General features: G+C 59.8%; 1 protein-coding gene across 3 annotated transcripts; it reads left to right on the top strand.

Moving 5' to 3' along the window:
- The first annotated feature begins 1,830 nt into the window (after window positions 1-1,830).
- On the top strand, window positions 1,831-19,549 carry LOC113622312 (ATPase family AAA domain-containing protein 3). Of its 3 annotated transcripts, XM_027110519.1 has the most exons (18): window positions 1,848-2,135; window positions 5,439-5,515; window positions 6,121-6,222; window positions 6,341-6,400; window positions 6,897-6,966; window positions 7,171-7,336; window positions 7,506-7,575; window positions 7,957-8,112; window positions 8,625-8,681; window positions 8,861-8,986; window positions 9,176-9,300; window positions 10,385-10,436; window positions 10,761-10,831; window positions 11,636-11,803; window positions 12,868-12,976; window positions 14,814-14,919; window positions 15,203-15,355; window positions 18,768-18,902. In XM_027110519.1, exons 1-18 carry the CDS (start codon window positions 1,934-1,936, stop codon window positions 18,785-18,787), a joined length of 1,890 nt encoding a protein of 629 aa, XP_026966320.1. In that variant the 5' UTR covers window positions 1,848-1,933; the 3' UTR covers window positions 18,788-18,902. The 3 variants fall into 3 exon arrangements, with proteins under 3 accessions (XP_026966321.1, XP_026966320.1, XP_026966322.1); XM_027110521.1 differs by lacking the exon at window positions 15,203-15,355 and having other exon boundaries at window positions 1,849-2,135; XM_027110520.1 differs by lacking the exons at window positions 14,814-14,919; window positions 15,203-15,355 and having other exon boundaries at window positions 1,831-2,135; window positions 18,768-19,549.
- The last annotated feature ends 23 nt before the right edge of the window (window positions 19,550-19,572 follow it).

The raw sequence follows: 19,572 nt of genomic DNA, 5'->3' as shown, positions 1-19,572 counted from the left end.
CTGACTTTAAAATTTATTTATTTATTTGTTTGACTGCCCTGGGTCTTAGTTGCAGCGTGTGGGATCTTTTGTTTGTTCGTTTTAGTTGCAGCGTGCGGAATCTTTAGTTGCGGCATGTGCGATCTTTATTTTTAAATAATTTTTATTATTATTACTTTTTAATTTTTTGTTATTTTTTAATTTATTGTGGCTGCGCTGGGTCTTCGTTGCAGCATGCGGGCTCTGTGTTGCGGCATGCAGGCTCAGTAGTTGGGGTGTGTAGGATCTTAGTTCCCCGACCAGGGATCCAACCCAGGCCCCCTGCATTGGGAGCATGGAGTCTTAACTGCTGGACCATCAGGCAAGTCCCTGACACTGACTTTTTAAACGCAGAACTTTATTTTCAATTATTCCTTGTCATACAAAAGGACACAAGCTTTCCAAATGCTGGCCTGTGGATGGAGCTAGAGAGTTGCCTGTGACCCAGGACCTCACTTCTCTTACCCATTTCTTCTTTACCCAGCAAAACCAGCCCGGAGTTCTATTGGTTGTATGGTTTGTAGCTGATCTGTAGAGACCTTGATGATGGCCAATGAGGGACATCTTTGGTTTTTCTCTTGATTTGGGGAAACGAAACAAACAACAAACCCCAGACAGAATTATCTTAGAATTTTTTTGTTCCTATTTTTCTTCAGGCTTAAGATTAAGACTGTTTTCAATCTAGTGGAGAAACTCCGTATAATACTGGGAACTCAACAAACTCCATCAGGGAAAGAACGCAGGGGCAACTTGGATATTGGCCCAAGAAGCAAACTCTGCTAACTTTGGACACTGGGTTCTAGAGCAACGCTGGCCTCTGTCCATCCTTGTCTCTCTCTGCCCCAGGCGGTCCAGCCTGCACCTTGGTCCCTGAAGCAGGCACGTGGCCTCTGGGGGTTCCCAAGGAGAAACCTCACCAGGCAGAGACCAGAGCCAGGACCCCTGGGCCTTGAGGAGCTCTCCTTCCGCGACGGCGCCCTCTGTGGGGCCTCGGGGGCTCTGCCGTCCCATACTTCTGGGGTTGCAGAGCTCTGTCCCCTCCCTTGGGAGCCACTTTACCTACAACCACGGACCGCTGAGTTTTGTTGTGACGCCGAAGAGGAGGCTCGGGAGAGCCCTTCATTCTACTGATGGTTGCGGGAGATTGGCCGGGGCCGCGCTTCCGCTCTTCCATCATCTCCGTAGCACTGACTGTATGCGCTAGCACCGAGACCCACTAAGCACCGGGCCGGCTTGCCCCGCGCCGGACACGCCCGGCCCGTAGGGCGGTTCGCCCTGCGCTGGACACGGCCAGCCCGTGCTCCGCTGTCCGAGGGGGCCGCTCAGCCCGCGGCGCCGGCGCCTGCTCTCGGGCCCGGTCCCCAGACCCCCGACCCCGCGCCCGCCTCGGGCGGGGTCCTCCCCCGCCTATCGGCCGCCTCCCACACTCTTCCTCTCGTAGGCCTCTCCCTCGGTCGGGACGCCGCGCATCAAGTGGCCTCGGCTCCAGCACTGGCCTCTCTGCGGCCCCGGGGGCCGGAACTCTGTGGGCGCCCATAGCAACGGGGCCAGTGTCGTTGCCACGCGGAAATGACGAACCCAAGGGCGCGCACGCGCCCAGACCCTCAATTTCGTTCCTGACCAACCCCGGTCACCTGGCACCTCGCCCCGCCCCCTGACGGCCTACCCGCCCCCCTCACCGAGTCAGCTCCTGCAATCGCTGCAGCGATGCCGTGACGTCACGGTCCTCGCAGCCAATCCGAGGGCCGCGCGGGGGGGGGACATGGACCTCACGCGCATCCGTCGCTCTGGAGGAAGGGCCGCCGCCGCGCCTGCGCAGTCTCTGCCGCCGGCTCGCGGCGCGTGGACCGTGCTCTGCGTCGCGCGCGTCCGAACGGCTACGGGTTCCGGCGGCGGCGCGTGGAGCTCGCGAGCCATGTCGTGGCTCTTCGGCATCAAGGGCCCCAAGGGCGAAGGCGCGGGGCCGCCGCTTCCGCTGCCGCCCGTGCAGCCCGGGGCCGAGGGCGGCGGGGACCGCGGCGCGGGGGACCGGACTGGGCCCAAGGACAAATGGAGCAACTTCGACCCGACGGGCCTGGAGCGCGCGGCCAAGGCGGCACGCGAGCTGGAGCACTCGCGTGAGTGCGGGGGTTGGGCGCGGGGAGGGCGGCCGGGCGGCGGGCTCGGGGGCACGGTGGCCCTTAGTGGTCTGAGGGGTCGAGCGGCGAGTGGCCGTCGGGGAGAAACCGGTCTCCAGCGGTAAGCCAGCCGGAGCCACCCTGCGTGCAGGGAGGTTCGGGATCCCCTGATCCTCTGGCATCTTCCCAGTTGCCACGCGTCCTTCAAGTGGGGAAACCGGTGCCGAGGGGACTCAGAGGGTACAGGCAGCAGCTGGCAGGGCTGCACCCTGGTCTTCAGTTACCGCCTCTTGCCGTCTCCACGTGGAACGGCCAAGGGTGGCCTGGTAGGGGATCCGTCCGTGGTGGTTGCTTGGCAGTTTTCCGCTTAAGAAGGGAAACGTGTTTGAGGGGCGTTGGTCTTAAGGGAAATAAAGCAGATTTGCATTTATCGTTGGAAAAAGGTAGCGTTCAGGTAGGCGAGATCTATAAAGCAACAGATCAAGCAGCCCTGGGCCAGTTGATGACCTTCCTGACCCAGGCCCTCAAGACATCAGCGGTGAGTGTACCTTCACTGAGCCCATGGGTTTTTTCACGACCTTCTTTTTTCTCGTGGCTTTAACAGTTTGTGTGAAGATCAAGATTAAGGGTCTGGAATATAGCACATGCTGAGTAGGTAATAGCTGGAAGAATACAGTAGCTCTTAAACTTTTAAGCAGAGGTGCTCTATTCTCAAAGAAGACTTTATGGAGCAGTCTTGTTGTGAGCAGAGGTGAGCACAGTCTTCCTGTCTGAGGAGGGGGTGGCCTGGCACTTTGTGGCTCAGTCCCCGCCTTCCCGCTGGGGCCACGAGAACATCCTGGGCAAAGGTCTCCAGCCTTTCTGGTTCTCAGATCCTGGGAGGGACATTCAAAACAGAACAGCCTGTTTCCTTAGGCCTAGCTGGAACACGCCCTTCTTCAGAGTGGGTGTTAAGTATATTAGATGTATTAGGTTTGCAAGATAATTTCAGTTATCACTTGATGACTGAAGAGAGGCTTGCAGAGGAGTTTGAGAGACAACGGTTGGGCTTCAAGAAACCTCAGATGATGACAGACTTCTGACACGAGACCTAATACTTTAGGTTTGTTGGGGGGGTTGGCCCATTCACCGTGCCCAGAATTTCAAAGTTTGCCTCCTTTTGAAATGTGAAGGCCGACTCTTGGCCTCTGAAACCCACACAGTTGTACGTACAGGCTGGTGTGAATAGCCTTGGGTGTGTCTGAGGGTAGCAGCGACTTCCTGTCTGCTCCTGCCTGTGAATTGCTCTCAGGTCTCCTGCACTGGCTGCCCCAGAGCTCTTGCCCCAGGACATTCTCCACCTGGGTCCCCAGAGCCTTGGCCTCTGCTCCCCCATTTCCCCAGCAAGCAGCATCTCCTGCAGAGTCCCTAGCTACCACCACCTAGAGGCATGGTCCTCCCCACTGGCGTCCACATCCAGTGATACTGTCTCAAGTGTGGACTCTACTTCATTTTTGTTCCTGCCATCCTTCCTGGCTTTTCTGCTGGCCGATGGGGGAGGTTTCACCCTGGGCTGCCGCCCTTTCTGTCCCCATACCCTCCTTCCCAGGGTGCCTGAGCCCCTTCTGTCCTTAGCCCCTCTGCAGGCCTGTTGTCTGGAGATGCTCCCAGTTCACAGCCAGAGTGCCTGCCCTGGTTGGCCTGTACCCGCTCTTGTTCACCTCACTGCTCTCTCCACGCAAACCAGAGACGTCCCCAGCTGCTTCTTACAGCCTGACCACTGTCTGTGTCCTTCGGGGCCCAGCCTGATGCTACCCAGTTCCCCAGGTTTCCCAGGCCCTCCTTGGACACCAGAGCAGCACGTTGGCCTTGAGCTGTGTGCTCCACGCACGTACAGGGTGCCTGCCTGTGGTGGGTGCAGTTAACGTGGCGGCTCGCACATCTCTCGGTGTAGGACGACTTCGAGGTGACAGTCATCATCGTCAGCACTGAGGCCGTAGCTTGTGATCAGGGAGCTCGCGGGTTCCTGTGCTGAGCGATTTACGTGCTTTCTCCACCCTACTCCACGGGTCGGGGGAGGGAGCGCCCTGCTCCATTGGCAGGCAAGGTGCTCGGAGCAGTCAGCCTACCTGTCAAAGGTCACGGCGTGAGTAAGCAGGCCAGCTGCAGGTCCTCCCCATACTCTGAAGCCAAACCACGAGCCCCAGCCTACCTCAGCCCTAGAGCTTCCACCACGTGCCAAACACGTGCTTGGAGCCAGCGAGCCCCAGGGGTTATGCTGTAGTCAGTGATGCAGGTGCTGCAGCTTGGGGTCCTGGGGTCTGCTGCTTACCTTGAAGGCCTCAAAAAATAAGACAGATTGTGGTGAGGGGGTAGAAGGGTGGGCGTGCGGGCAGCAACCTGGGAGCGTGGTAGCATCAGGGAGGTGGGCTCATGGGGTCCCAACCTTCTCTCCGTGCTTTTATGTGTTAGAAAGTTTCTGTAGCGAAGCGTGGCGCACAGGAGAACTCTGTCATCGCGGATCTGTTAGAGAGGCCCGACGTGCAGGCGTTTTCAGCAAGGAGAGCACCGGATACCCACATATTTCCACATGTGAATTCCGCTGATGAAGAGAATACACCTGGAAGTTGTCAATCACACACACACGTGTTTCTAACATGTGGCCTGTGAAGAGCTGTCAGCCTATGTGCATCGGCTTCTTTCTGGGTTTTGGGTTTTTTTTTTTTTAACATTTATTTATTTGGCTGCACCAGGTCTTAGTTGCGGCATGCGAACTCGTAGTTGTGACATGTACGATCTAGTTCCCTGACCAGGGACCTAGACCCCTGCACTGGGAGCACAGAGTCTTAGCCACTGGACCACCAGGGACGTCCCTTCCTTCTGGTTTAATCCTTGTTTGCCCCTTACGTTCTTGCCTGCCTGTGCTTGCCTGTCTGTGAATCAGTAACAGGTATCAGAGGCTCAGGAAAAATGTTCGCACTGGAAAAATAAAGGACGTTCTAGCCACAGGCTTGCTTTTTGTTTAATGGGGAAATGACCACCATGTTGACCCTCCTGCTGTCAACAGGCAGGCAGGGGACAGCCTCTCTGATGGAACCCTTTGGAGTGTGACAGTCCCCTGGGGGCAGACTGCGCACACACGCTTTCCGCTGGGGATGGAGCATACACAGGTGGCCCTTGGAGGGAGGGGTGGCTGAGCAGGTCCGACCAGGGTGGCCACGCGTGCGCTCAGGTCGAGGTGGGCTGTGGTGTCCCTGAGCAGCCCCTGGCACTTGTGAACACTCGCCCGGTGTCCTGATGCCCACACACCTGCCCCCGCTGCAGGACACGCCAAGGAGGCGCTGAGTCTGGCACAGATGCAGGAGCAGACGCTTCAGCTGGAACATCAGGCCAGGCTCAAGGTGAGTGTGGGTGTGGTGCTGGCAGAGGTGGGCTGCAGCCCCGAGGCTGAGGGGCCCCCGGACAGACAGAACATGGGCGGTGGGTGCAGCTCCTCCCTCTAGGATTTGAGGGAAGCGGGGATCAAAGACAGGTGTGTGGCCTGAGTTTTGTACAGAACTATCTGGAAGGGCAGATGTGGGTGAGGAGTCTGGTCTCCCCGAGGGGGGACTCCTGCCGTCACTCTGAGCACGTAGTGAGCGAGCGTAGGAAAGGCACAGGCTCTACCCTCCACCAAGCGAATCAGAAAGCAAGCACGTGGCATAAGTGCAGCGGAAGCGGTGTAGGGGGCTGGGGGAGGGACAGGCGCCCCAGGAGACCGTCTGGCTGCTTTGGGGCCTTGCCCTGTCCGTTTTCCTGGCTTCTCTCTGCTTGTGGGTCTGGGTCCTCCTGGGCCTAGGTGAGGCTACAGCTGAGCACCCACAGGCCTGTGGGGTGCAGACCAGGCTGCATCCCTGCCCAGGCGCTGCACAGGCTGTCCGGCTCCTTGGAGCCCACGCAGGGGAGGGGCGTCGGGGCGGGAGGCCTGGCCAGGCCCTGGGCTCAGGGCGGCTGGTGTGTCGCGCAGGAGTATGAGGCCGCCGTGGAGCAGCTGAAGGGCGAGCAGGTCCGGGTGCAGGCCGAGGAGCGGAGGAAGACCCTGAGTGAGGAGACGCGGCAGCACCAGGCCGTAAGGCGGCGGGGTTGGGGCATGCGGGGCGCTCCTTGGGCCCCGCGCCCGCCGAGTCCCACCCTGGACCATGGCTTCTGTGCCCGGGCCGTGTGCACACCACCCTTTCCCTCCCTAGAGGGCCCAGTACCAGGATAAGCTGTCCCGGCAGCGCTATGAGGACCAGCTGAAGCAGCAGGTGAACTCTGCCCAGCCGCCTGTCTTCCCTGAGGGCGTGGGCATCCCTTGGGGCGGGTGGGGGCCAGAGCCTGGGGTCTGCCCGGCAGTAACCACTACCTTGGAGGGGTGGGGATCTGCCCGCACCGCCCCAAGGGTCTCCCGGGTGGGACCCTGACTGACGGGTCTGTGGGGGGCATTCAAACGGGTCTGTGGGGGGGCATTCAAACATCGAGCCTGTTGTGGGCGTTTTAGTTTTTAAATTAAACAGTCCAGCAAAAAGCCTGTTTTGTGAGGACAGCCATGGGTCAGGGCTGCTCTGAGGCCGAGCTAGGCTGGGGGCCGCGGCTCCTGCCTCGGGCCATGCAGCCTGCAGGCCTCAAGGCGACCATCCCCTGGGGTCGGAGCCCCTGGGGCGATGGGGACATCTCTGAGGCCAGAGCAGCTAACCTGTTGGTGTGATGTTGACTGTTTCCTAAACTCGAAGCCCTTCCCTCTCCCTTGTGGCTCCTTTTCAGCAACTTCTCAACGAGGAGAACTTACGGAAGCAGGAGGAGTCCGTGCAGAAGCAGGAGGCCCTGCGGCGAGGTAGGGCCCTGGCCTGGGAGCTCACGGGCCAAGGGCCACGGGCCTTGCTTCAGGCCCTGTGCTTCCCAAGCAGCGTGAAGCAGCGGGCGCAGAGACCCTTGGGAGAGGGGGGTGGGGGGGTACCCGGGGGGTACCCTGCGCTTGCGCTTCATCCTGGGTCGGGGGGCCTCGGGCTGAGCACTGCTCCCCGCTCTCCCTGGGCAGCCACCGTGGAGCGGGAGATGGAGCTTCGGCACAAGAACGAGATGCTGCGGGTGGAGGCCGAGGCGCGTGCCCGGGCCAAGGCTGAGCGCGACAATGCTGACATCACCCGCGAGCAGATCCGCCTGAAGGCTGCTGAGCAGCGCCAGACCATCCTGGAGTCCATCAGGTGAGGCCGTGCCCAGCGGGCATCCTCTCGCCCCTTCCCCTGAGCAGGCACCCCACTACTCCCCTGGCCGGTCCTTCTGCGGTGACCTTTGGGGCTGACCTTGGAGCCTGGGCTAGGCGCACGGGCACAGCCCGATTCCTTCCCAGTCATGCCACTGCTTCCCCTGCAGGACGGCTGGCACCGTGTTTGGTGAAGGATTCCAGGCCTTTGTGACAGACTGGGACAAAGTGACAGCCACGGTAAACAACGCTGCCGTTTTCCTTGCGGTCTGTGTCACGTGTCGGGGTCTCCGCTGGCTGTGAGAGGCGCCTGGCGCTCTGAGCGTTCACAGACCTACGGCTGAGGCGGTCGCTGCCCCCGCGCCCCTCACTGCCACTGGAAAGCCACAAGTGACGCAGCCTTTGTGTTTGGGGCGCTCGGAACAGCTCAGTGTTGGCCCTGGTGGGGCTGGGAGGAGGGTGTGGGAGGGGTGCCAGGCGTCCGTTTTATCTCCACACCAGTGCCTGCCCTTTGGAAAGGTACTGGTGGGGCCCGGCTGAGACTCAGGGAGCTGGTGGGGGAGCCCCTCTTTTCTGCCGGGGATGGGGTGGGCGCCACCTGCCTCCCCTGCCCTGTTCCAGGTGGCTGGGCTGACGCTGCTGGCCGTCGGCATCTATTCCGCCAAGAACGCCACGTCGGCCATAGGGCGCTACGTGGAGACGCGGCTGGGGAAGCCATCCCTGGTGCGGGAGACCTCTCGAATCACGGTGCTGGAGCTGCTGAGGCACCCTGTGCAGGTGACCGCGGGCCTCCTGGGTCCGTGTGGCCTTACGGCCGAGTCGCACACGTGACCCCTTTTCCCCTTTTTACCCAATACTGCCCTGTTCCCCTGCTCACAGATTTGCATTTGGCTCTCTTTCCTGACGCTATTCCTCTGGTCCTGTGGCGTCAGCACTGGGGGCACCCTCACGCCAGTCTGCTCCGTCCCTCTGTGGGTCTGTGGGCATGACCGTCCCCCTGGGTGGACTGGAGCTTGTATACAAACTTCTGGGGCTCCAGCAAGCCATCTACCCGTAAGATAAGTCGCTGGAAGCAGCCCTGTGTCGGCTGCCTTCCTCGAGGGGAGCCAGGCTTCCTGCCTGGCCTGGGTGCTGTGCACCCACGGGCAGTGCTGTGGGCTGTCGCTAGAGGTCAGTGTCGCCGACAGTCTCCCCTGCCAGCCTTCTGCAGGACAGCTGGTAACGCGTGTTCTGGGGCGGCTGCACCGTGGGCGCCGCCGTTGACCCTGATATCCCCCCGCGCCCCGCAGGTCAGCAGGCGGCTCCTCAGTAAGCCTCAGGACGCATTGGAGGGCGTCGTCCTCAGCGTAAGTGGGGCTGCCTGTCCCTGGGATCTTCCTGCCCGGGCGGGGCTGCTCGGCCTTCCTGGAGTCCGGTTTACTGGCTGAGCCCCAGCCAGGGAGAGGCGGCCTCTCGCACTGACCCAGGCACTCAGGAGGGATGGACTCAGCGGCAGAGCGTCCCCAAACCTCGTGTCCCCTGGCAGCCCAGCCTGGAGGCTCGTGTGCGGGACATCGCCATTGCCACGAGGAACACCAGGAAGAACAGGAGTGTGTACCGGAACATCCTGATGTATGGGCCACCTGGGACGGGCAAGACACTGTTTGCCAAGGTGAGGGCACAGTAGCTGGGGGTTGTAGAGTCTCACCTACCAGGGAGAGGTGCCGTGGGCACATGGGAGGCGGCCCCTGCCCAGCTCTTCCAGGAAGGGCGTCTCCCCACACGCGGTCTGGTCCCCAGCGACCGGGGCGGTGGGCTGGAGGGCAGACGGAGCAGGCGTTAAAGTGCCTTTCCCACCCAGAAACTCGCGCTGCACTCAGGCATGGACTACGCCATCATGACAGGTGGGGATGTGGCCCCCATGGGGCGGGACGGCGTGACCGCCATGCACAAGGTCTTTGACTGGGCCAACACCAGCCGGCGAGGGTGAGCTGGGTGCCTCCTGGGTGGCCCTGGGGCTCCTGCTGGGAAGGGGGGTTGGTGACTTTCCCCACAGCCTGTCCCCAAGGTCCGGGAGCGTCTTGGTCCCAGAGACTTTGTTTTATTTTATTTTTGGCTGCGTTAGGTCTTCGTTGCTGCGCGTGGGCTTTCTCTAGTTGCGGCGAGTGGGGGCTACTCTTCGTTGTGGTGTGCAGGCTTCTCATTGTGGTGGCTTCTCTTGTTGCGGAGCACGGGCTCTAGGCGCATGGGCTTCAGTAGTTGTGGCATGCAGGCTCAGTAGTTGCGGTGCACAGCCTCAGTAGTTGTGGCTCGTGGGCTGTAGGGTGCAGGCTCAGTAGTTGTTGCTCACGGGCTCAGTAGTTGTGGCTCACGGTCTCTAGAGTGCAGGCTCGGTAGTTGTGGCGCATGGGCTTAGTTGCTCCTCGGCATGTGGGATCTTCCCAGACCAGGGCTTGAACCTGTGTCCCCTGCATTGGCTGGCAGATTCTTTTCTTTCCTTTTTTCGTTTTTCTTTAAATCTTACTTATTTATGTATTTATTTTTGGTTGCATCGGGTTTGGGTTAGGGTTAGGGTTAGGGTTGCTGCGTGCGGGCTTACTCTAGTTGCAGTGAGCGGGGGCTACTCTTCATTGCGGTGTGCGGGCTTCTCATTGTGGTGGCTTCTCTTGTTGCGGAGCACGGGCTCTAGGTGCGTGGGCTTCAGTAGTTGTGGCACGTGGGCTCAGTAGTTGTGGCTCATGGGCTCTAGAGCACAGGCTCGGTAGTTGTGGCACACGGGCTTAGTTGCTCCGCGGCATGTGGGATCTTCCCGGACCAGGGCCTGAACCCGTGTCCCCTGCATCGGCAGGCGGATTCTTAACCACTGCGCCACCAGGGAGGCCCAGTCCTGGAGACTTTAAACCGTTTAAGACAAGGGGTCACCAGCCTATTTTTAGTTACTTTCTCGTGACACTGGTACTTCACATGCCCCCGTCTGCGGCCAAGGTCTGGGTACCGGTGGGGGCAGTGCAAAGTTTGGGGTTCCCGCGGGGCCGTGCCCTGCCTGCCTCACGTGGCCCTGCCCTTGCAGCCTCCTGCTCTTCGTGGACGAAGCAGATGCCTTTCTCAGGAAGCGAGCGACTGTGAGTTTCTGGAGGCCGCCCTCTGGCCTGGGGAGCGGGCAGGGCGGGCAGGGAGCTGGCAGGGTGGGCGGCCTGGGCCGCGGTGTCTGCACTTCCTGGGAAGGTCACCGGGAACCTGCTCCTCAGCTGAGCTTTCTTCGTCCATTTTATTTGAAAAGTGGAAGTTCAGCGTCTTTGGAGTCAAGCTTCAGCCTTCGAACTTAGATTCATTCTGTCGTGGGCGAGCGGGGGCTGCGCCTTTCTGCGGAGCCTTTCCTTAGCGCCCCCGTGGCTGCTTATAGAACTCCGGCGTGCGGACCTGACGCCGGATTTTTGTCTCTGCAGGAGAAGATCAGCGAGGACCTCAGGGCCACCCTGAACGCGTTCCTGCACCGGACAGGCCAGCACAGCAGCAAGTGAGGAGAGCCCGTGTGCGGGGCCCGTGGCACTGCGTCAGCTCATGTGGCTGCTGTGGGGCGGCCGCCCGAGCAGGCTCACACCTGACCCACGTGGCCAGACGCAGTGGGACGGCCCGTTGGGCGCCGTGGGGCGTCTGTGGAGCTGTGGAAACAATGTGCTGGGGTCTCTGAGGCAGAGCCGAGGGGCACAGGCTCGTCCACAGGCCACTGCCCTTGGCTCAGGCCCTGGGCATTTCCAGCTGCCCATGAGATGCATTGTCAGGGGCTCACCCCACAGCCAGGGGCCCCAGGTCTCAGGTTGCCCTGGGATTGGGCTGGCCCTTCTGGGCCCCCTAATCCTGCTCCTCCAGGTGGGTGAGGTCCCTCCAGCCCCCTGCCCGCTGGTGGCATCTAGCCCTGCCGGTCAGCCAACGTGGCTACCACGCCAGACTCACTAGCCTTGCCCGCTGCAGCTGCTGCCGGTGGAGACCCTACCCCCACTGAGACCCCCAGGGGCGTGTCGAGTTCCTGCTGAGTTGGCACGTCTGCTTAGCTGAGCCCCAGGCTTCAAGACCCCAGCACTTGGTGTGGGAGGGGCAGGGATCTGTCTCAGACCTGGGTCCCTGGGTCCCCGTCCCTCCTGCACACAGGGAGGCTTCCATGGCTGGGCCACCAGTCGGGGAGAGGCATGAGCTGGGGCAAGACAGGGAGGGATGGGAGGCAGAGGGCAGCGCCGGTGTGGCAGGGTCTCGCGTGTGAGGACGCCGCATGGCGGGTTCTGCTGGCCCCGAGCCCTGAGCTCCCGCCGTGTGCCGGCTGCAGGTTCATGCTGGTCCTGGCCACCAACCAGCCCGAGCAGCTGGACTGGGCCATCAATGACCGCATCGGCGAGATGGTCGGCTTCGAGCTGCCGCGGCGAGAGGCGCGGGAGCGCCTGGTGAGGCTGTATTTTGACAAGTATGTTCTTAAACCAGCCACAGAAGGAAAGCAGTAAGTGTCCCCGCCACCACGGCCGCTCCCCGCCCGTGCCCCTGCCCCTGGGTTTCACGTGTGGGGTCATGATCGCCCATCACTGGAGGCCCTGCTGCCCCGTCCCACCTTTGAAACGCTCAGATCCAGGCCACAGTCAGGCCCTGGCAGTGGCGGGCTGTGCCGGCCCACTTCTGGCCTCGCTGAGCCTCCCTCTGGGGCCCCTCCCCAGCACACGGCGGGGCCCACCAGGCCGGGGGTGCCCTCCTTGCTCGTCCAGGCCCTCTCTCGCTGTTGTCGGGAGCGTTCCAGATAAGCCAGCGCTGGTCTATTTGTAACCCTCTCCGGGGACCAGATCTCAGCCCCACCGACCTGGTTCCCGCCTGGCGCTGCTGAGCCGTCTTCTGTTCTGCGGCGGGCTTTGCCTGCCCCTGCCACCCATCTGACAGCTGCCCCCAAGCTCTCTTATCTGGGTCTCTTTTTCCTTTTGCCCCTGGCTGGCCCCAGTCCCCCACCTCCCCACCCTGCTCCAGCTCCCGATGGCGCATCCTAGCCCAGCTGCAGCCTGGACACTGCGTGCAGCCTGAGGTTCTGAGCACTTTTTCACAGGAGTCTGAGCGGGCTCTCTTGGGCCTTCAGCCAGGCTTGACTGGGCCTGGCATCCGCCTGCGGGGGCGGGATTAGGAGCTCGGCCGCTGTCTGAGTGCTGGGCGGGGTCCCTGCCCCCAGGCAGGCGGTGGAGCTGGGAACAGGCCCCCGGAGCTCCTCCGTTCTCCCACATCCTGAACGGCCCCACGGCCGCCCCTAAGCCCAGCATGTGCCCCACCCAGGCCCCGTCTTGGGCTCCACGAAGAAGGAACATTTGCCCAGCAGGGTAGGAAGGTGGAACAGCCAGACCTGGCCCCAGCAGTGGACGTTGGGCAGGGGGTAGCTCATTAAAGTGAGGGGGTCGGACGTGTCCCGCCTGGGGTTTCCCAGCACAGGCTCCTGCTCTCCGTCTGTGTGGGAGCCTGGGTCCCTCACGGGCCTCTGCCCTGGCCCGGGTCCTGTGGGCGCCCAGGCATCACTTGGGAATTCTTTACCAGGCGCTTGAAGCTGGCCCAGTTTGACTACGGGAAGAAGTGCTCAGAGATCGCACAGCTGACAGAGGGCATGTCGGGCCGGGAGATCTCCCAGCTTGCTGTGGCGTGGCAGGTGAGCTGGGGATGCGCCCCGCAGGCCAGAGCCCGACCAAGCCAGGGACCCTCAGAGTTGTCGAAAGGTGACTGGGCTGGCACCTGCACCTCCCCCCCACCAGGGTGTTTCTGAGTGATTTTCTGCACAGACGTGACATGATGCCCTCCCTTCCCGCCACCACCCTCTGCCCCCCGCAGCAGGGAGGATGGGCCAGGGCCGTCCGTGGCTTCGCGCGTTATGGTCCTTCCCAGTGTCATTCTGGCCCAGGTCAGGCGTGGCCCTCTCAAATCAGCAGTGTGTCCGGTGGTCATCAAGCTCAGGGTCTTAGGAACCTGGGCTTTGTCCCAAGCTGGGGCCCAGGATAGTTGGCACAGCAAACTGCAGACGGGTGGAGGGTCCGGGGGACACTGCCTGGGCCAGGGATGGAGCATGCCCGAGGGCGCAGAACGTGAGGAGCCAGGAGGCGACTGACCTCATAAGGAGTCGGGCGTTGCCTTCCCAGCCCCTAGAGGCAGACTGCTGCTTTCGGGACTGTCTGCGGGGGCGTGAAGGCCTCAGGCGTTCTGGCTTTTTGGATGGGTTTGCTGAGTCCTGAGGGCCTGAGGACAGCTGGACCACGGGAGGTGATTCCATCTTCACCTTGTGGCTCAGGGCACACAGGCCAGAGTGGCCCTTGTCATTCCCAATAGCCAGGCTTTCATCTGAAACATCCCAGCAGTGGTTCCACGGGTGCCCAGGGCAGGGAAGCCCATTGACTCCCAGGAGCCTTGGGTGCAGCCATTCAGAACAAGTTTCCCCATGGTCCTTGCCAGGTGGAGGGTGCTGAGTGGCTCATGTGTGTGGCCACGTGACAACCTGGCCACTGTTAACTTAGCACGAATGCTACGTAGACATCTGCTTGGATTTGAGCATCCTTGCCCAGATACACAGGGGGGCTGTATTAGTCAGAATGAACTAGGTCATGCTGCTGTAACGGACAGCCCCAGATTGCAAACTCTGTCCTCATGTGAGTCACAGGGTGCCCTGCTCCAGGCTGGCCTCACTCAGGAACCAGGCCTCACGAGGTTGGCTGTTTCCACGACCAACAGAGTGGCGAACAGGGTGTCTTAGCCTGGGCGGCCGTGACAAAATGCCACAGCCAGGCGCTTGAACAGACATTCATCTCATGGTTCTGGAGGCTGGAGGTACCAAATCAGGATGCCAGTGAGGGGGCTTCCAATGCGGGTCCGCTTCCTGGCTGCCTTCCAGCCGCTTTCTTGCTGTGTGCTTGTGCAGAGCCCTTGGGGGTATCTTCGTACAAGGACGCCCTTGTACGTCGAGCTCAGGTTGGGCGAGCTCATGACCTCGCCCAACCTGAATCGCTTCCTTAGAAGCCCCATCTCCACGTGCAGCCACACTGGGGGTCAGGGCTTCAGTGTGAACTGGGGGGCGACAAAGGCTCAGTCCCAGTGGCGCCCAGTCCCAGTGGTGGGGAGCGCCCTGGCGCACCTCCCCTCCCCCGCCCTGCCCTGCCCTCCCTGCTCGTTGGGGAACCAGGGGACAGGCCTGTGTGTGCCTGCGTGTGGGGAGCTGAGGATAGTGGCCCCCGCACGCGCATGTGAGGGTGAGCGTTTGCGTGTGGAGGCCCAGAGCCCGTGGCTGCACTCCCTGTGTGTCCAGCCCCTGGGCAGCCGGGCCCTGGGCACGTCTGCTAGTCCCCACCCCCACCCCCTGTGAGAGAGGGCCAGAATGCCTTGGGGGTCCCACCGTCTGGGACAGGACATGTCAGTGTGTCCCCTTGGAGTTTCTCCCCTGTGGCCCCAGGTGCATGGGGCTGGGCCACTGTGGTGGCTCCTGCCCACCCTCCTCCCTCCAGGCTGAGCAGCCGGGGACCTGTGCACCTGCTCCCCGAAGCCCACCTGCTGGTGTCGCATGGACCCCGCTGCAGCTGCCACCCCCGTGCGATGGTTTTGTCAGTGCAGGTCCGTGCTTCTCACCCTGCAGCTACCTATCATGGGGACCTACTGTTTTTTTTTTTTAAACATAAAACTCATTATTTTAACTTTTTTTTTTTTTTTTTTGCGGTACGCGGGCCTCTCACTGTTGTGGCCTCTCCCGTTGCGGAGCACAGGCTCTGGACGCGCAGGCTCAGCGGCCATGGCGCACTGGCCCTGCCGCTCCGCGGCATGTGGGATCTTCCTGGACCGGGGCACGAACCCGTGTCCCCTGCATCGGCAGGCGGACTCTCAACCACTGCGCCACCAGGGAAGCCCTGGTTTCTGTTTTTTGGTAGTGGCCATCCTGATGGGTGTGAGGTGGTGTCTCGCTGTGCTGTTGACTTGCGCTCCCTGATGATCAGTGATGCTGAGCATCTTGTCGTGAGCCTGTTGGCCATGCGTGTGACTTCCTCTGAGAAAGGTCTGTTCGAGTCCTTTGACCTTTTTTTAACTGGGTTGTTTGAGGTTTTCTTGTTGAATTGTAGGGGTTCTTTATTCTGGATATTAACTTTGTCTCAGATAGTAGTTTGCAAACATTTTCCTCTTTTCTGCGGGTTGCCTTTTTTACTCTGTTGATAGTGTCCTTTGAAGCACAAAAGTTTTTAATTTTGATGAAGTCCAATATTTTTTTTTTTTCTTTTGTCAGCTGCTTTTACTGTCATAGCCAACAAGTCATTGCTAAATACAATGTCTGGAAGCTTCTCCCATCTGTTTTTATCTATGAGGTTTATAGTTTGAGGTCTTATGGTTAGATCTCTGATCCATTTAGAGTTGATTTTTGTATATAGGGTACAACTTTGTTCTTCTGTATATGAATATCCAGTTTTCCTAGCGCCACTTGTTGAAAAGACTGTCGTTTCCATTCAGTGATCTCAGCATCCTTGTTGGAGGTCACTTGACCATATGTGAGGGTTTATTTCTGGGCTCTTTGTTCTATTCCACTGGCCTGTGTCTGTCTTAGTGCCAGTACCACACTGTCTTGATCACAGTAGCTTTGTAGTAGATTTTAAAACCGGGATATGGGAGACTTCCAACATATTCTTATTGAAGATTGTTCTGGCTGTTTGGGGCCCCGTGAGATTGCATATGAATTTTGGGGTGGATTTTTTGTGTGTTAATTTCTGCAAAAAACATCATTGAAATTTTGATAGGGATTGCATTGAATCTGTAGATTGCGTTGGGTAGTACTGACCTCATAACAACGTTGTCTTCCAATGCATGAACGCAGATATTTTTCTGTGTTTTCATGTCCTTAATTCTAGCAAAATTCAGTGTACAAGGCTTTCACCTTCTTAGGTAAGGTAATTCCTAAGTATTTTATTCTTTTCGATGGTGTTGTAAATAGAATTGTTTTCTTAATTACTTTGCCAATTATTCAGTGTTACTGTGTAGAGACACAAATGATTTTGTGCATTACTTTTGTGTCTAGCAACTTTGCTGAATTTATTACTTCGGATTTACTATATATGATAAGATCATATCACCTGCAGACAGTTAATTTTACTTCTTCCTTTCCAGTCTGGATGTCTTTTCTTTTTTCTGCCTGATTGATCTGTCTACAATCTCTAGTGCTCTGTTGACTAGAAGTGGTGAAAACGGGCATCCTTGCCTTGATCCTGATCTCAGAGGAAAAGCTTTCAGTCTCTCACCACTGAGACGACGTTTGCTGATGTTTTCTTATCTGGCTTTCATCAGGATGAGGAAATTTCCTCGTATTCCTAGTTTACTGTTTGTTTGGCTGTGCTGCACGGCTTGCGGGATCTTAGTTCCCTGACCAGGGATCATGCCTGGGCCCTCGGCAGTGAAAGTGTGGAGTCCTAACCCCTGGCCTGCCAGGGAATTCCCCCTCATTTATTGTTTTCATCAAGAAAGGGTGTTGATTTTTGCCAAATGTTTTCCTGTATTAATTGAGACAATCAAGTGCTTTTTGTCCTTCATTCTCTTAATTACTTACCTAGGTTGATTTTTCCCTAGGTGAACCATCCTTGCACTCCAGGGAAAAAAAGCCCACGTGGTTGCGGCGTATAATCCTTTCAACACGCTACCGAGTTTGGTTGTTAGTATTTCATTGAGCGTTTTGCATCAGTTTTCACAGAGGGTCTGGTTCTGTGTGGTGTTTTGTCTGGTTTTGGTATCAGGGTGATGCTGACCTCAGAGTGAGTAGGAAGTGTTTCTTCCTCTCCAGTGCTTGGAAGAGTTTGAGAAGGATGGGTGTTAGCTCTCCTTTAAGCTTTTTTTCAGCGAATTTTTTTGTTTTTGAATAATTCCAGGTTCACAGAAAAGTCGCAAAGGTAGCACAGCTCCCTCCACACTGGCCGTCTCACCACATCCCTCAATTCCACCTCAGACGTGATCTCTCCCAGAACCCACCCAAATGCCCATGACATTCAGTCCTCCTGTCTCGGGCTTCTCTGGGCTGTGACAGTTCTCAGGCGTCCCTTGTTTCTGACGATTCCGGCAGTTTTGAGGAGTCCTGTAGGACGTCCCTCGTTGGGTCTGTCTGATGGCTTTCTCATGAGTGGAATGGGATTGTGGGTTTTTGGAGGAAACCAGAGGTGAGGGCCCCTTCTGGTCACATCGTATCAGGGGGCACCAGACATCCACACGACATCACAGGGATGTTGGCCTGGATCCCCTGGTGTCCGTGGTGCCCACCTGGCTTCTCCGTGGTAAAGTCGCTGCACACCCTCTACCTGCCCCTCCCCATCAGGGACCCCCTCTGGCTGCCACCCCACCTCCTCAGCTGCTTTGCAGAACTCGGGCTCCTCGCAGGAGGCCTCAGGGACGGCCCTTCCCTCTGCAGCTTCAGCCAGGCGCTGAGAATAGCCGTGTGGGGAGCAAAGTGACTGGTCATCTCGGATGGTGGGAACTTGCTCCCTGTGTCCTGCGTGGGCTGAGGCTCCTAGGGACCTAGAGAGAAACAGCTGGACTGGCTTGGGCTCCCTGCTCGGTGGACACTTGAGTGCACATGTCAGAGCCACAGCTGGGTGACAGGAAGCAGCTGGGGCCCGGGGTCACCCAGGAGGCACGCAGCCTGGCCAGAGGAGACCTGCCTTGGCAGCTGAAGTGCTGTGGCCCACGCTGGGGCCCGGTGAGCCGAACTGTGGTCACCCCGCCCACGTGCATGGCCTGGGAACCTGGGCATCGCGGGTGCAGAGCACCGCCGGCAGCCCGGACCACGGCAGCCTGCGGTTCTGGGAGGACCGTCTGCAGACAGTGGGGCCCCGAGCGCTCTGCGTGGAGGGCAGTTTGGCCCCGGGGGCTCTGCCTCTCCTGGTGTCTGCGTGGCCTGTGGTGGTTCTGTTGGCTGCTCGTTGGCCCTGAACCCTGCTGTCCACGGGGCAGGGCCCTCCGGTCTGCGGTTGAGGGCTGGGTTGCCCCCTGACAGCGGGCCTCTGGGTTTCTTTTCTTCGAAAGCCACTGAGAAAGCCAGTGGAGCAGCCAGCACTGGCACCAGCCGGGGGCGCGGGCAGGGCCCCGGGTTTTGCAGGGATGGCAGCTGCTCTGGGCTGCAGGGTCGCCTGCGAGCACGTGTGTGCTGCCGCATGTCGGCGTGCGCCTCATGCTGAGCGGCCAGGCCCCTCCTGCAGCTGAGCGCAGGCCCGGGAGAGCAGCCCACGCTTTGCCCCACCTGCCCCTGCCCCAGAGGAGTTGGGTTCTGGGCGGCGAGTGCAGCAAGGATGGGTCTGGCCAGGCTGCCTTGTCCCTGGGTCAGGCCTGGCCTGCACGGGTGAGTGGTGACTGGTGGGCCCTGAGGAGCCTCAGGCTGAGGCCCTTCCCCCACGCGGGCAGCCCCTGTGCTGCCCTGCCTCAGTGCTCTCTTCCCCTGCCAGGCCATGGCGTATGCCTCTGAGGATGGGGTCCTCACCGAGGCCATGATGGACGCCCGGGTCCAGGATGCCATCCAGCAGCACAAGCAGAAGATGCAGTGGCTGAAGGCAGAGGGGAGCCGGCCCCTGCTCCCAAGTTCACAGGCCGAGTGAGCCGGGCCTGGACACCTGCAGCACGCTGACCAGGTGCCCCAGCTCCCAGCGGACGTGGTGACACCACACAGCCGCCCCCCTCCCGGCGTGTGTAACCTTCCACTGGTCAGGCCCAGGGCGGCAGGGCAGCATTAAAGGCCTCTGCTCAGGACCAGCTGCGCGGTGCAGCCTTGAGGTGGGGTTGGTTCCCCTGACCCCGCAGCTGCCCCCAGGACACTCCTGGGAGACATGTCCCTCCAAGCCCGGCCCAGACAGGGAGCAGGCACTGTCCGCCATGCCCGGGGCAGCGGCCAAGCTGGCAGCACAGCGTCCCAGGCAGATGCTGGCTGCTGCAGCAGTGACCAGCAGTAGGGGGCCCGGCCAAGGACCTGACCTTGCCCAGTCCCTCCCAGGGCCAGACCCGAGCCCATGATGAGCAGAGCTGACCTCTGTGCAGCCCAGCTGTCCTCGGGAGGGCAGTGCCCTTGAGGTCTGTGAACCCATAAAGCCGGGTGCCAAGAACCAGCCCAGCGACCCGCGATGGCCAAGGATGTGTGGAGCGGGGGTACTGCCAGCCCACAGAAGGCGAAGTTCTCCCGGATTGGAATTGGGGGTCTTTTTATCCAGAATCTAATAAAAACTGACAGATACGTCTCAGTGTCTGTCTCATGGCTGA

The sequence above is a fragment of the Aethalodelphis obliquidens genome, unplaced genomic scaffold, assembly GCF_003676395.1.
Source record: "Aethalodelphis obliquidens isolate GAN/ISIS:26980383/991018 unplaced genomic scaffold, ASM367639v1 scaffold9, whole genome shotgun sequence".
Taxonomy (NCBI): domain Eukaryota; kingdom Metazoa; phylum Chordata; class Mammalia; order Artiodactyla; family Delphinidae; genus Aethalodelphis; species Aethalodelphis obliquidens.
Note: the sequence above shows the minus strand (reverse complement) of the source record. Positions and strands in the feature narration are given on the sequence as shown.